The 16,212-nt window shown below is 40.2% G+C and overlaps 1 protein-coding gene across 13 annotated transcripts in view; it reads left to right on the top strand.

The window, feature by feature from the left end:
- The window catches only part of THRB (thyroid hormone receptor beta), a 377,579-nt gene extending 362,432 nt beyond the window's left edge, over positions 1–15,147 (top strand). For all 13 annotated transcript variants that reach the window (XM_078072380.1, XM_078072375.1, XM_078072368.1 and 10 more), the window contains 2 exons: positions 2,210–2,468; positions 10,226–15,147. In XM_078072380.1, the coding sequence (XP_077928506.1) occupies positions 2,210–2,468; positions 10,226–10,467 (501 nt within the window). In that variant the 3' untranslated portion in view covers positions 10,468–15,147. The remainder of the gene's footprint in view (positions 1–2,209; positions 2,469–10,225) is intronic.
- The last annotated feature ends 1,065 nt before the right edge of the window (positions 15,148–16,212 follow it).

Here is a 16,212-nt window from a genome sequence, read left to right as displayed (position 1 = left end):
GACACCCAGGGCTTTGAAGGATCTAAAATCACTGCTGACAGAACTGCCAAAAAACACACATTAAGAATCACTTCGGGAGTGCAGGGCACTCTTTGCCAGTCAACCTGAATGATGTTCTCCTGAGGAGACAGAAGAGCCTGTGGGAGTGTCCCTGTACCTCGGCCTGTCAGGCCCTTCTTGCAACTGTCTCACAGTGAAAGTATTGTGGCAGGTGACCAAGATCATTTACCCACATGTTGAAACAAATCTCATCTGGTCTAGTTGTTAAACTGTTGGTGATCCTTGACAAATACTTATTCAGCTTTTATTTCTATCTGAACCAATCAACAATAAGTTTTAAAAAGAAATCCTCTACTTCAACTACAATCAGACTTGGCTACAAGCCAGAGCCTGCCCAAGTTTGCATTCTTTGTGACAGATTCAAAAATAAATAAATAAATGGTTTGATCTGATCAGTAATTTCTCTTTGCTATTCTATGCCAGTGGTTCTCAAGAGTGGGGTCCCTGAAACAAAGGCAGGAGCATCCCCTGGGAACCTGGAGAATGCAGAAGCTCAGAGGGTGGGACCAGCAATGTGTTTAACAAGCCCTCAGGTGACCCTGATGAGGCCAAATATTTCCCCGTTCCCCGTAGGCTTTAAAGCCAGCCTCCACCTACTTGGGCCAATTCTCCATCTTACTGGTGGAAGATCTATCCAAGCTCAGGGTTTCCTATTTCCTATGATGATCTTGGGCCAGAAATCCCAGGATATAGTCAAGGAATACAAATTAGAACCTAAATAAAAGCAAATCACAGGGATTTTTTTTCTTTAATGAGTGGAAGGAGAAAATTCCTATGTATATATTCCAGAACCAAATATGAAATGAGTTTTATTCTGTAGAAAAAGCTCAGTAATTTGAAATTAAATGGTAAGGTGGCTAGGTTGAGTTAGCGAAAAATATGTAATACCCAGCATTTTAAATGTAATTCAGTAATATTACCTTCAGTTTTACATAACAACCAAAATTGAACTAGTCGAGTGTTGCCAAGAGTACTGCCCCAAAAGAATTTGTACCTGATTTCATGACAAGATAACAATTATGTGTAATTTATGTATTCGTTGTTTATGGAAACTTAGTCATATCCTAAGTACTTAAAAAGAGTGTGTTCTCTTCTCTTTGCATTGGATTCTGAAAGATGTAGCTTCAAATCCTAGCCTCACTCACAAAACCCTCATGTGACCCCTTAGCATGTTACTCAACCTCTCAGTGCCTGGATTTCCACTTCTGTAAATGAAATTGGAATTAGAATATTTACTTCACTGTATTGCTGTGAAGATTAAGTCAGATGACATACATAAATCTTAGCACGATGCCCAATGCTAAAAAATATCCATTAACTAATGACCTTTCCAACTATTTTGATAATGGCTTTTAATTAAACATTCTCTCCCACTAGAAAGTAAAACTCTGATTTTTTGTTATTTTGCTAACAAAGTTGCTTTTTTTTAAAGTTTATTATAAATGTTATCACATTATCACAAATCCTAATTAACAAGGCAACCAAATATATTTAAAACAAGATTACAGTACTGGCAGAGAAATCCAGAGTGTGGAGTAATTCTGGTGCCTGAGGTACTGAGAACATAACCCTAAGAGCCAGGAGGTCTGAATTCTAGTCTCACCTCTGCCTCTAACTCACTGGGTGACCTTAGGCAAAGCTTTTACATCTCTGGGCCTCGGGACAACATGCCTCTATAAGCAACCTTCTCCTTCTGTGCCTTTTGAGAGACCCAAGGAGCAAACTTGCTTTAAAAAACAAATAGAAGCAGAGTTGCCAACTGTTGACTAGTAGAACTATGAGAAATGTAGGTAAGCTTAACATAAACCGTGTTCTCAAGCAGTGATTAGTTGATGTTATTATGATACAAACCCCCAGAGTAATGGATTATTAGCGCAATCTCACACAGGATTGCAATCCCAGTTGGAGATTTATACCCATCATAAAAGAAAGGCAAAGTACTGACATTAAAATTGGTGACCAACTTAGAGTATGAAAAATGGTTGTTGAAAGTCTGCAGCCAAGTTGGAAGGGAAAAGCCATAGGCTCAAAGAGTGTAGGACCATGTTGATCGCAGGATGTGGTCCCTGTTGCTATTAAGATACTGCATGTTATTCCTCACTGATATCTGTGCACTTGTTCTTGCTGATGTGAGCTGTTTTTTTTTCAGCTGCCATGTGAAGACCAGATAATCCTCCTCAAAGGCTGCTGCATGGAGATCATGTCCCTTCGCGCTGCAGTGCGCTATGACCCAGAAAGTGAGACTTTAACCTTGAATGGGGAAATGGCAGTGACACGGGGACAGCTGAAGAACGGGGGTCTTGGGGTGGTGTCAGACGCCATTTTTGACCTGGGCATGTCACTGTCTTCTTTCAACTTGGATGACACTGAAGTAGCTCTCCTTCAGGCTGTCCTGCTAATGTCTTCAGGTAAGTGCTCCCAGACTCATTACTGGGTGACAAAAGAGCTTTTGTGTGTCTCGTGCTAATTCAAGTCACTTGATGGGTTCCTCGTCCCCCACCTCCCCTTTAGCTTCAGAATTATAGTTCACTCACTTTCAGCAAGCAATTGGGGGTTTGCCAATGAACTGGGAACTGAAGGTGGGTGTCTGGTATCTGATGCTTGCTGCAGTCTCCCAGTATAGTAGGAAGGATCCAAAGGAGCCATTTTAAAGACTCTATGAAATGGTCCACCTTCAATGGACACTACCCAGCCTGACATAGTCATTGGCCAACCCCACCCCCTTCTGGTTTTATGTACACAGGATATGGGTATGAGTGACCACACCACTCTGTGTTAAGTTCTGGTTGAGGAAATCATGAGTGAAAGCTAAAATTTGTTTATGGCTTAACTACAACTTAATTTTCAGCTATTTATTGCTAAATAGCACACCACCCCAAAATTTAGTGGCTTAAAGCATCCCAAGATGGTGGGGGTTGGGGCTGAGACCTCAAACATAGCTTCAGGCCCCTCTCCGTGCAGCCTGTCCTCTGGCAGGCTAGTTGGACTCTTACATGGCCTGGTGGATTCCAAGAAGGAGAGTTCCAAGCACACAAAAGCAGAAATTGCCAATGTCTTAAGGCCCAGGTTTGAGTCATATAGCATCACTTCTTTTTTTTTTTTTTAATTTTTTTATTGTTATGTTAATCCCCATACATTACATCATTAGTTTTAGATATAGTGTTCCATGATTCATTGTTTGTGCACAACACCCAGTGCTCCATGCAGAACGTGCCCTCCTCAATACCCATCACCAGGCTAACACATCCTCCCACACCCCTCCCCTCTAGAACCCTCAGTTTGTTTTTCAGAGTCCATTGTCTCTCATGGTTCTTCTCCCCCTCCGATTTCCCCCCCTTCATTCTTCCCCTCCTGCTACATTCTTCTTCTTCTTTTTTTCTTTCTTAACATATATTGCATTATTTGTTTCAGAGGTACAGATGTGAGATTCAACAGTCTTGCACAATTCACAGCGCTTACCAGAGCACATACCCTCCCCAGTGTCCATCACCAGTCACCCCATCCCTCCCACCCCACCCCCCACTCCAGCAACCCTCAGTTTGTTTCCTGAGATTAAGAATTCCTCATATCAGTGAGGTCATATGATACATGTCTTTCTCTGTTTGACTTATTTCGCTCAGCATAATACCCTCCAGTTCCATCCACGTCGTTGCAAATGGCAAGATCTCATTCCTTTTGATGGCTGCATAATATTCCATTGTATATATATACCACATCTTCTTTATCCATTCATCTGTTGATGGACATCTTGGCTCTTTCCACAGTTTGGCTACTGTGGACATTGCTGCTATAAACATCGGGGTGCACGTACCCTTTCGGGTCCCTACTTTTGTATCTTTGGGGTAAATACCCAGTAGTAGCATCACTTCTGCCACATACTATTGGTCCAAACAAGGCCCAGCACCAGCCCAGAGTCAAGAGCCCACCTCTAGATGGGAGGAATGGCAAAGAGTGTGCAGCCATCTTTAACTTACCCCAAGCTCATTATCAGGGCTCCTGACTCCTTCAGTGAAGAGTGGATAATAATACAGACACTTTTCAGAGGGCATGTCATAATAAATAAGAAATGCAAAATACGTCAAACTCTTTAAGGAAAGCTAGTCTTTAAGTAGAAGGTAGTGGGGCGCCTGGGTGGCCCAGGCGGTTGGGCATCCTACTCTTGGTTTCGGCTCTGGTCATAATCTCAGGGTCCTGGGATCAAGCCCCACGTGGGGCTCCCTGTTCAGCAGTAAGTCTGCTTGTCTCCTTCTCCCTCTCCCCCCACTTGCACACTCTCTCTCTCAAATAAATAAATAAATCTTTAAATAAAAAATAAATAGAAAGTAGTTTCAGAGGCCTCCTGTGCCTTTTCAGAGCACAGTCCGTTTCGCTGTGCCTCAGCACTTGTCCCTCTGCACTATAGCTGTCAGCTTAACTTAGCCACCTCTCCCTCTAGACTGTTTCGTTTTTGAGGACAGAAGTATGTCTAATTGTATACCTACTGCTTAGGCCAGTGTTTAGTAGAATTTGAAAAAAAGTTTATTGGCTAAATGACTAAATAGATGGGTAAATTATCAGTCACAAGTACAATGAGAATCCTTTATAAAGTTCATGCACTCTGGTTCACTCAGTAGAATTCCTTTTTTTTTTTTAAGCTCATCTTGAAATGTATTTGCAACAGAACATTTAGGTATGGAAGACTTTTTTTTTTTAATTCTTTTTATTATGAAAAATCTCAAACCTAAACATAAGTAAGTAGAATAGCATAAGGAACCCTGTTGTATGCTGTGGCGGACAAGCTGTAGGGCGCCCCCCATGTTGCCCACCTTCTGATGTTTACCCCCTATACAACTCCCTCCCACTGAGTGTGTACAGAACCTATGACTTGCTTCAATAGAGTATGATGAATTCAATGTCACCCCCATGTGATGACGTTACATTATGTTATATAAGATTCCCTCTTGCTAATAGACTTGCTCCAGAGACTCTCCTTGCAGGCTGGCTGAAGTAAGCAGCCATGTTGGGAAAACTCACATGACAGAGACCTGCATGTGGCCTCCTGGAGCTGAGGGTGGTCTCTAGTCAACAGCCAGTGAGAAACTGGGGTCCTCAGTCCCTCAGGAGAATTATTCTTAAAGAAATAAAATAGGTAACTTATCTAAGGACTCACTATGGGACCTTGAGTCAACCCCTTATCTTCTCTGGGTTTCAGTGTCTTTTAAAATAAAGAAATTGAACCAAGTGGGAATTATATTCCTGGAGGGGGGATTCAAGGTAATTTTTAGCTGAAATTGTAGCGGTACAAAGACAATTTTAAATAACATTGAACCATATAGCGAGAAAGCTTTTTCTCTTAGAGTTTTCTTTCTGCTTATATCTCCTTCTAAATAAGGCAAGGAGAGAGATTCATTTTGGTGCCAGTCTGTCCTGAACGCCCCTCTAAACTCACTGACCTCCCTTTTTAACAGACAGAGCGGGTCTTTGGTGCAGTCTTTGGCAAGAATCTTCAGCTAAAGTTTAATAAAGGTTTTTGTCACACACCCATTTTGGCGGTTACCTTCTATGTATGGCAAATGGATTTTTATTTACTGAATAATAAAAATGTTTCCTCTGTAGTGGGTTAATTTTAACAGACTGTTAAGCAAATAATCTCAGTAAGGTATATAAAAGGAGTATGTGGAGAAGGCAAAAGTTGTGAATATGATACCAAACTCTATCAAGCACTTAACTGGACGATTCTTCCCCATCCTGATTCTGATGACGCTGTCACCACCTGACAGCCACGTGACATACTTAAAACCTTTTAAAAATCTTCTCCACCCTAATGACCTGGGCATTTTTCATTAATACTGCCAGGACCAGAAAAATATTACAAGACACTTTACACTGGCACATGATAGCTCCATATCGGTGCCCCTTGGCTCCAGCCCTTCTCAGGGTTGTCCTCTAAGCCCATTGTTCTGTGTGGCATTAGTTACACAGTATCGTAGGCCTCTTCTTCAAAGCCTTTTCCAGGAGCTGCTACCACTAAGTTCTTTGGTCCTGCAGTGATGAACGGAGAGCTAAAATGGAAATGATCCGAAGGAGTTATCTTTGAGAAATTCTGTCTTAAGGAGTTAAAAACTGTCTTTGACCTTTAAAATACTTCTTCATAAACATGCTTAATACCACTTGAACATGATCAAAATGTCCTTTCATTTTCTCTGTGTCATTTATATGACCACCTTATCTTTATCTCTCATCAAAGGACAGAATTTTGAGACCACAAAACCCAGGTTATTTTTTTTCCCCTTTGAAGGAATACATCCAGAGCAGTATTATGTTGATTTTCTATTTGGATTAAAAGGAAAAGGATCCTGTGGAGAATTTTTCTGGCACACTCAAAGAAAGGAGAAGAGAAGGGGAGGTAGGGAGAGGAATTGAGGAGATCCACAGAGCAGCATCATCAAACACAAAGGAAAACACAACATAAAAATGCACAAATGACAATTCAAGCCAAATAGGGGATGCCAAAAGCCCATATATTTTGTTTAAACTCAGAAGAGGGAATTGAGACATTAGTGCTGAGCCTTCCTATAGATTAAGCAGACCCCTGTTTTGATTTTTACTAATACAGATCCTTCAATAACTGGACACTTAAAGTGTGAACTTACTTGATCAGAGCCACAAAGAGCAAATAAATGGAGGAGTACTTGGTGGGTGGGGGAGATGGTTGGGCTCCCTGGAGCTATATGAGGAATCCAGCCAGGTTTATAAATTATTATTTTTTTACTTTTTTATTGAGGTATAATTGACATATAACATTGTATTAGTTTCAGATGTACAACATAATGATAGGATATTCGTATATATTGCAAAATGATCACCACAATAAGTCTAGATAACATCTGTCCCCATATATAGTTACAAAATTTTTTCCTGTGATGAAGACTTTCCAGATCTACTCTCTTAGTAACTTTCAAATATGCAATAGAGTATCATTAACTATAGTCACCATACCATACATCACATTTCCAAGACTTATTTATGTTATGACTAGAAGTTTGTTTGTACCTTGAGACGCCCCCCCTTCATTCATTAAGCCCACCCCAGCCTATAGCGTCTGGCAACCACCAATCTGTTCTCTGTTTCTACGAGCTTGGTTTTGTTTGTTTATTTCTTTGTTTTTAGATTTCACATATAAGTGAGATGATACAGTATTTGTCTTTCTCTGACTTATTTTCCTTAGTATAATGTTCTCAAGGTCCATCAATGTTGTAAATGGCAAGACTTCATTCATTTTTTATAGCTGACTAGTATTCCATTGTATTTGTATACCACATCTTCTTTATCTATTTGTCCATGGATGGCCAGTTAGGTTGTTTCCATATCTTGGCTATTTATATAATGCTACAATGAACATGGGGTCCATATATCTTTTCAAGTTAGTGTTTTGTTTTCTTTGGATAAATACTCAGTAGTGGAATTACTGGATCATATGGTAATTCTATTTTTAATTTTTTGAGGAACCTCCATAGTGTTTTCCATTGTGGCTGCACCAATTTGGATTCCCAGCAATAGTGCACAAGGGTTCCCTTTTCTCCACATCCTTACCAACACTTATTATCTCTTGTCTTTTTGATAAACAGCCATTCTAACAGGTGTGAAGTGATATCTCATGGTGGTTTTGATTTGCATTTCCCTGATGATTGGTGATGTTGAACATCTTTACATGTGCCTGCTGGCCATCCGTATGTCTTCTTTGGAAAAATGTCTCTTCAGATCCTCTGCTCAGTTTTTAATCAATTGTGGGTTTTCTTACTATTGAGTTGTAGGAGTTCTTTTTATATTTTGGATATTAATCCCTTATCATATATATGATTTGCAAATATTTTCTCCCATTCCATAGGTTTCCTTTTCATTTTTTGATGGTTTCCTTTGCTGTATAGAAGCTTTTTCGTTTGATGTAGTCCCACTTTATTTTTGCTTTTGTTGCCTTTGCTTTTGGAATCAGATCCACAAAAATCATCACCAAGACTAATGTGAAGGAGCTTACTACCTGTTTTCTTCCAGGAGTTTTATGGTTTTAGGTCTTACATTCAAGTCTTTAATCTGTTTTGAGTTAATTTTTGTGTATGGTGTAAGACAGGAGTCTAGTTTCTCTCTTTTGCATGTGGCTGTCCAGTCTTCCCATCATCATTTACTGAAGAGACTGTCTGTTCCTCATTGTTTATTCTTGGTTCCTTTGTCATAAATTAACTGACCATATATGCATGAGTGTATTTCTGGGCTATCTATTCTGTTCCATTGACCTTTGTGTCCATTTTTATACCAATACCATACCGTTTTGATTACTATAGCTTTGTGATACAGTTTGAAATCAGAGAGCATGATGCCTTCAGCTTTGCTCTTCTTTCTCAAGATTGCTTTGCTTATTCAGGGTCTTTATGTTTCCATACAAATTTTAGGATTGTCCATCCTATTTCTGTGAAAATGCCATTGAAATTTTGATAGGGATTGCATCGTATCTGTAGACTGCTTTCGGTAGGATGGATATTTTAACAATATTAATTCTTCCAATCCATGAGTACAGAATATCTTTACAATTATTTGTGTCTCCTTCAATTTCTTCTTTCAATGTCTTACAGTTTTCAGTGTATAGGTTGTTTACTTCCTTGGTTAAATTTATTCCTAGGTATTTTATTCTTTTTGATGCTTTTGTAAATGGGATTGTGTTCTTCATTTCTCTTGCTGATAATTCACTATTAGTATATAGAAACAAGACAGATTTTTGTGTATTAATTTTGTATCCTGCAACTTTACTGAATTCATTTATTAATTCCAACAGTTTTTTGATGAAGTCTTGATTTTCTTTTTTTTTTAAAGATTTTATTTATTTATTTGAGAGAGAATGAGATAGAGAGAGAGAGCATGAGAGGGGGGAGGGTCAGAGGGAGAAGCAGACTCCCTGCCGAGCAGGGAGCCCGATGCAGGACTCCATCCCGGGACTCCAGGATCATGATCTGAGCCGAAGGCAGTCGCTTAACCAACTGAGCCACCCAGGCGCCCTTGATTTTCTATAAATAATATCATGTCATCTGCAAATAGTGACAGTTTTACTGTCCTTTCCAATTTGAATGCCTTTTATCTCTTTTTCTTGCCTAATTTCTCTTACTAGAACTTCTAGTACCATGTAGAATAAAGTGTTAAGAATGGGAATCCTTATCTTGTTCCTGATCTTAGAGGAAAAGCTCTCAGCTTTTCACCCCTGAATATGATGTTAGCTATGGGCTTGTCATATATGCCTTTATTATGTTGAGGTACATTCCCTCTGTACCCACTTTTGTACCCCAAGTGTTTGCAGCCTGGATGTTCCCCAGTCATTTACCCTTCTCATGACATCCCTTTATCATTTTTGTGAAACTGCCTTAAGTCCCCTCCCACATATTTTGGGAAGGCCAGCAGTCCTCCCAAGACTTGGGAAGATTTCTTGGTCATTACACAGTCATGGTCTCCTCTAGCTCCAGCTTCCCACCGTGATTCTTCCCTTCTCTGCACAGGGTGATACTAGCATGGCTCACATCTTTTCTTTTCATTTTAATTCCCCAAAACACCAACAACAAAAGGCTCTACAGGTAGCAGTTTTACCACATGTATAAGGGATGGGAAGGAGTAGTTCATTACAGCCTGGTAAACAACTAAAATTGGATATTGTGCTTCTTTGTCTTCGTGAGAATTTCTTATTGTCTGACACTCCTCCTTTGGCGTTCAGGCTTCCTGCAACATTTCCAGTCTCTTCTCACATCTCCCCTTCTTTGCATGTCCATGTTTGTCTTCCCCTCTCTGCCAGGCAGCCAGGGGAAACTCAAAATCTACCCCTTATTATGCACAGTATTTCAACTCTCGAGGTGAGACTTCTCTTTCTGTACCCTAAGAGGGAGGCATCGCCATTCCCACCCAAGGAGGTGATTTGTCTAACCTAGATACATTTATCTGAACAAAGCACTGACTCCCTTTATGTAAATTGTGACACTTCCTGAGACCGTGGTCCCTGATACCCCAGAGTTCATGTTGCATCCATGCTCAAATCCTAGGAGTTGATAGGTCCCCAGATCTTCCCAGTTCACACTCAAGGGCTTGAATTGGACAAAGCAGGGCTTCTCCTTTCCACTTTTAAATTAACATTCATCTTCGTTCTTCCCCTCAGACCGCCCAGGGCTTGCCTGCGTTGAAAGAATAGAAAAATACCAAGATAGTTTCCTGCTGGCCTTTGAACACTATATCAATTACCGAAAACATCATGTGACACACTTTTGGCCAAAACTCCTGATGAAGGTGACAGACCTACGGATGATTGGAGCCTGCCATGCCAGCCGCTTCCTGCACATGAAGGTGGAATGCCCCACGGAACTCTTTCCCCCATTGTTCTTGGAAGTGTTCGAGGATTAGACTGACTGACTTCATTCTCATAATTCCTACAGCACTACTGGGTGTCATTTCATTCCATTGCCTAGATCTTTTTTGTTTGTTCCTTTGTTTCTTTGTGTTGGGAGGGACTGTTTGGGGATAAAGGGAGGTAGTCCTTAGCATAGACATGGATGAAATTGCCCCTTGAATGCGGGTACTTGTAACTATTGCATTTTGTTCTCCAGCCCTTTGATGTGAATGCTTTGAAGGTTTTACAGTTGTGGAGGTGGGGTGGGGACAATCATTAATTCACCAGCACCAAGCCATCACCAGCTCCCATCAGTCCCTGGTCAGAGACTCAAGCAAGCAAAATGGCGTGGAAGAAGACTAACGAAGCCTTAAAACCAAGATAATATGGTCATCTTGATCCAGTCCTGATTTTTGCAGGGCTCAAATTAGCATGGTGCAGACCACCTTTGGTTAGATGTGGCTTTCAGCTTTCTAGGGAAAGGTCTGAATTGATTTTTATCTATTCAAGAGCATGCTGTTTTCAGCACTCTTCATTCTCTCCTGGCAACATAACTTGGGATGTATAGGAATATTTGTTCCTGAAAAATCAGCTGTCCTTTCACTCTGATTTTTATAATCCTATGATTTCATTCAAGTTATACAAGGGTGTGACTCAAAGATGTGCAGGTATCTGACTGACTGAGGCCAACGAGGGAAACAATTTTCCTCAGCAAGCCCAAAGAAATTAGAAAGCTTCACTAATGTCAGTGACTCAACAGTTTCCAAAAATCCACACGGTGTTACCTCAGAGTAGGAAGGCTTCTTTACAGTTTAGGCTCAGAAAATTTCCACCAAAATCAAACCGATTTACAGAGTGTTGTCACTTTTCAATGACATCTGATCTGTCATCTCCCAAACTCCTGAAGTTATTTAATCCTGATTGCATCTTTGCTGAGCTGACAACAGATTTCCCTACGGATTAAATCTTCTAATCAAGGAGAGATAACAAGCTGAAATTTGAGTCTTGTTCTGGAGGAATTCTGAGGAGAGATAAGTGTGGTGCATTCTGAGTTGAACGAAGTGCAGTGTTCTAAGAGTCTCTTCATGTGCTGATGGTTCCCTTTGGTCTTAGATCCTCAAGCTCTTTGCTCTACAAACAACTGTTTCCTAGTCCCCTTTTCCCTCTGACTCTCAGGCTTGACTGTCACTGAACAAAGCCTGGTCTGGCCACTGACCCTCCCTGTCCCTCCTAGAGCGTTGCCCTGACAGATACTTCACAGAAGATACCTGCAGACCATGTACACGAACCCTCACCTTCCCTGCCTAACCTGCCTCCCTGATGACAAACACTGCAGTAGGTTGTGCCCAGAAAACCCATGGTGACCCCTAATCATTTCAACTTCAGAAAATGGGCAAAGAATGTACCCATGCAATTGAATGTATCTTGTTCTTCACCGGCATAGTAGACATGAACTATTCCTTTACCTGCCTTGAACTGCCTTATCCTGGAAATATTGGGGAAAATAAGCCATATCACTGAGATTTAACTAAAAACAAAGGAATGCAAGTCACTATGAAAATCAAGTGGACTAATTCTTTTTTAACTAGCCTAGAAATCCGGGTGCCTGAGTTCTAGTTTGTACTCTGGCAACTGGTGGATTTGTGACCTTGTTGGTTTTCTCACCTGGGAGAAAGTCATGAACCTTAAAATCCTTCCCATCCTTAATATTGTACTAGTTTCAGGGGGAGAAATCTGTTCCTTTTTGATGGTTTCTTTCATATTCAAATTTCTAGCTTTATTAAACAGAAATTTGGCCCTCAACAGTTAGGGAAAGCATACTTGGTGTTGAGTCAAAACAAGAATTTGATATACTATTCATCAGCTATGTAGAGAAAGGCAGGATGGCCTTGGAAAAAGGAGAGGAACAGCACTGAAAAACTTAAGTGTGACTGGGAATAATCTGGAAGGAAAAAGATATGTTTAATGCACGAAATGATTATACTGGCTTCTAAGGAAGAGGAAGCAATATCGCTACGGAACTAGCTAAGCAAAGAAAGGAAGTAGGGAAAGAGATTAAAATTATAAACATGAAGTTCATGGGCAGATTACCTGCTTTGGCTTTATCTACAGACAGTGTTTTGTTTTGTTTTCTCTAAGGCAGCCTCTAGCCCTGAAGTCCTTGCTTTGTTAGCAACTGAGCTCTCTCTGTTGACTCTCCTTGAAGAAGTATTCTTTGAAACATAATGCTGAATTACCTTCTACACTCCAGGGTAACTCTGAGAAGCTCTGCGGTGAGGGGCAAGTTTTCTCTCAGAAGGAATGAGAGGAATGCAAGCAGGAGGGGTACTGGAGGGTTCACAGACCCGTTAGGCATCAAGCCTTCCCTGGGAAAGTTTCCTCAATTTGTTTGACAGTTTCTGGAGTATATGAGACACACCCAGATTCAAATATAAGTACAGAGCCTGATCTAAGGCTAAATCTGAATGCTCTGGGGATTAACCATGACTGGGCATTGGCCAAATGCTACAGTATATCTACAGTAATCCAGCCAGCCCCAAGTAAATTTATGTCTGATCCTCGGTTCCTTAAATGACTGCCTTAAACAGGCAAACTGCTGATCTAAAACGCTTGTTGTAGGCTGAATACTTTATGCTGAGCAGGACACTCCTTAAAGTACTTCAGTTTGAAAGAAAAGGCTGTAAAGACTCAAAGGATCGTGACCCTGGGGTCAAAATGATTCATTTCTTCTGTAACCGGTTGAGGTACTTAGTGCATCTCAAGACTCCATCTCATAAAACTCAATCAGGAGGGATTTACCCTGGATTTTTTTTTAACATTTTTTCTTATATTGTCCGGGCTTTCAGATCAAGTGTGGACCTGATTGAAACCCCTCACAGAGGGGAGACATCCCAGTACAGAACACACCTGTACAACTGGGATTCTTATTTATAAATCACTTCACGTTCGGGGATGAGTGGTGTGGTGTGTGTGTGTGTGTGTGCGCGCGCGCGCGTGTGTGTGTGTGTGTGTTTGTAATCCTCAAGTGTACTTTGCTCTTCAATTTAGATGTGCAGTATTTCCAGAAATAGTGAAAAAAGTAAGATCTTTTCTTCTTTATGATTCTGCTCAAAACACCACGTGCTGCCTCAGAGCTTTTTCTAGTCAAATGAGCCTCGGTCCTCAATGACGTGCTTGCCGTGTTGATGCCTCAGCCCAGTGATACTCCCTCTCACCTGTGCCCCAAGTGACACCTCTTCCATCTGCAGTGCGGTCTTCGGTCATCGGAGTGGACCACCAGGCTCAGCTCTGCTCCAGCAACGCCATTCTCATTGTTCTTCTGTGGACAGGTGCCCAAGTCTTGGCGCCTCCACAACACTAAGCCCCCGACAGACTCAGCCTCCACGGAACTGCTGAGAACCCTCAAAGCATGTCATTGTCAGTGATCCATTTTTATTCTATGGAACTCTAACCTATTTGTGTCATATTGACCTTTTGATGCATGAGTCATAAATTATGAAATCGGTCTTATGGTTTTTGAAATGTAGCCAGCATTTGTAAGGCTAAACCTTTTTCACAAACTGAATTTAAGTGAATAACCAAGCCGCAGTTCTTCTCCCAAAGGAGAGTGCTTACAGACATTTGAATCTCTTTGCCCTTTCCAACAGCTATGGCATCAGGTTCTAAAATAAGCTTGTAATTTTTCCTGTTATTTTAATAATATGGAAATATTAGCATAGTGTTTCTTTTGATAGTGATAGACTATAATCCATATTTAAATTTTATAGAGAAGAAATTTTATTGTACTGTGATGTAGATATTTATTATCCAGGTAAGGATTTGCCCGGTGTGTATTTTTTACAATTGAAACATTTTACTTTAATCTTTAAAAAAAAAAATACATTAAAAACAGACACAAAAAAAAAAAAAAACAGACTAGGGGGGAAAAAAGGTTTGGCCTTATCACAGAATTTTTACTGTGCTGTATAAATGTTTGCAAATGCAAAAAGTATGCATTTCTAGTGTGTTTCCACATTAATTAATGCCGCCTTCAAGAGCAATATCGTGCAGGTAAAACGCTGTTTGTGGCTTTCTTTTGCACAGTTAAAGCTGACCCACCTTATGCACAAGACAATCAAATATAAATCTGTCCTCCTCAGGATGCAGACAATACTCATGTAAATTATGGAGCACAATGTAAGACAAAAGAAGACACTTTATTTAATTACACAGGTATTGTTGCTATAAAAGATGTAAGGGCATGAATGAGCTGACATTATACCACTTCTTTGTTTTGGTTCTTCCTAATTAACTTGGCATTTTTCATTTGATTATAGAGCCAAGTTAGTTCTCTATGCTTTCCCCAGAAAAAAACACGTTTCTCGCCCCCCCCCCATAATGTTTTCATGCCCTGAGAATCAGAAAAATACTACAGAATAGGAAAAGATTTACAGTCATTGGAAGATATGTGTTTTGCAAACAGTGTTAAGTGATATTGCTAAGTTGGTAATATTTTTTTCAGCCTAAAACTCTGTTAAAATCTGTGATCAAAATGTTTTAAACTATCCAAAAAGAAAATTTGTATATTTGGGAAAAATGAATTTTTACATAGCTTTTGTATGCAGATATTAAATTGTAATTATGAATATAGTGGGCGTAGATAAACTCATAAGCTTCAATTCTAAAAAAGAAAAAAAGAAAAAGCTTATAACCGACATACTTGCCTGTCTCTTTCTTTAAATAATATTATTTTCTAAAGAAGTACAGGATTGCCTGCTCTTCTCACCTCAGCTACTTCCAAAGGGAGGGATACAGGGACATAAGGGCATTTATTTCATAAGCATCTACTAGAATAAACAAATTTCCTTAGGAGGAAGGCACAGAGGTAGGGGGAGAAGTAAAAGGCTGATGGGGGACTACTTTTTCAAAAGGGGCCACAGAGATGGGGTAGGGAGATAAGATATAAATTTTCGCAGCTCAAGGACCATTTGCCTTCTCTCAAAATGTTCCAAAATATTATTAATGAAATTATACTCATCTCGGCTATCACTCTATCCCCATTACCCTGAACACATGTTAATTAGGACTCTCTGTGATGAGTAACAAAAAGCTAAATCAAACTGGCTTATGCATAAAGGGAATTTATTTACTGTAACATCTGAAAATTTCAGGCTTCAGGCATGGCTGGATCTGAGTGCTCAATTAGTATTGGTCAGGAGATAGCCCTTTTCATGTCTCTGTGTAGATTTTCCTCTGTAGAAATATCTTTCATGTAGACTTCATGCTTACATAGCCTTTTAACTTATGGTGGCCCCCCACTACCTCCAAGATTAGTCATAAAGCTCCAAACCAACCGAAAGAGTGCTTCTTTTCCCCAGTAGTTCCAGTAAAAATCCCAGGCTTAATCCTCATTGGTCCAAATCCAGTCTCATGCCCATTCCTGAGCCAATTACTATACTGAGGAGGACATATATGCTAATTAGCTTAATCCTCTGAAATCCTGGAACTGGTGGGGGTGGTAAGATAATAAGTCCTATCTAAACTACGGACTGACAGTTGGGTCAGGGATGATTCCTCAAAGAAAATTCTATGTCTTGCTACTATAAAAAGTGGGGAGGAACAGTGAGCAAGCAAAAGCAACAAAAATGTCCACACCAATAGCTAAGACTGAGAGTACATCCATTTTTAGTAAGGCAACGGAGTCTCCTTAACACAGAGGAAGCTCAGCACAATTTGACCTGGACATGAACCAAATAAACACTTTCCAAAAGAAGTGTCTG

This window comes from Halichoerus grypus, chromosome 1 (assembly GCF_964656455.1).
Source record: "Halichoerus grypus chromosome 1, mHalGry1.hap1.1, whole genome shotgun sequence".
NCBI lineage: Eukaryota > Metazoa > Chordata > Mammalia > Carnivora > Phocidae > Halichoerus > Halichoerus grypus.
This window is presented reverse-complemented; position numbering and strand designations above follow the sequence as displayed.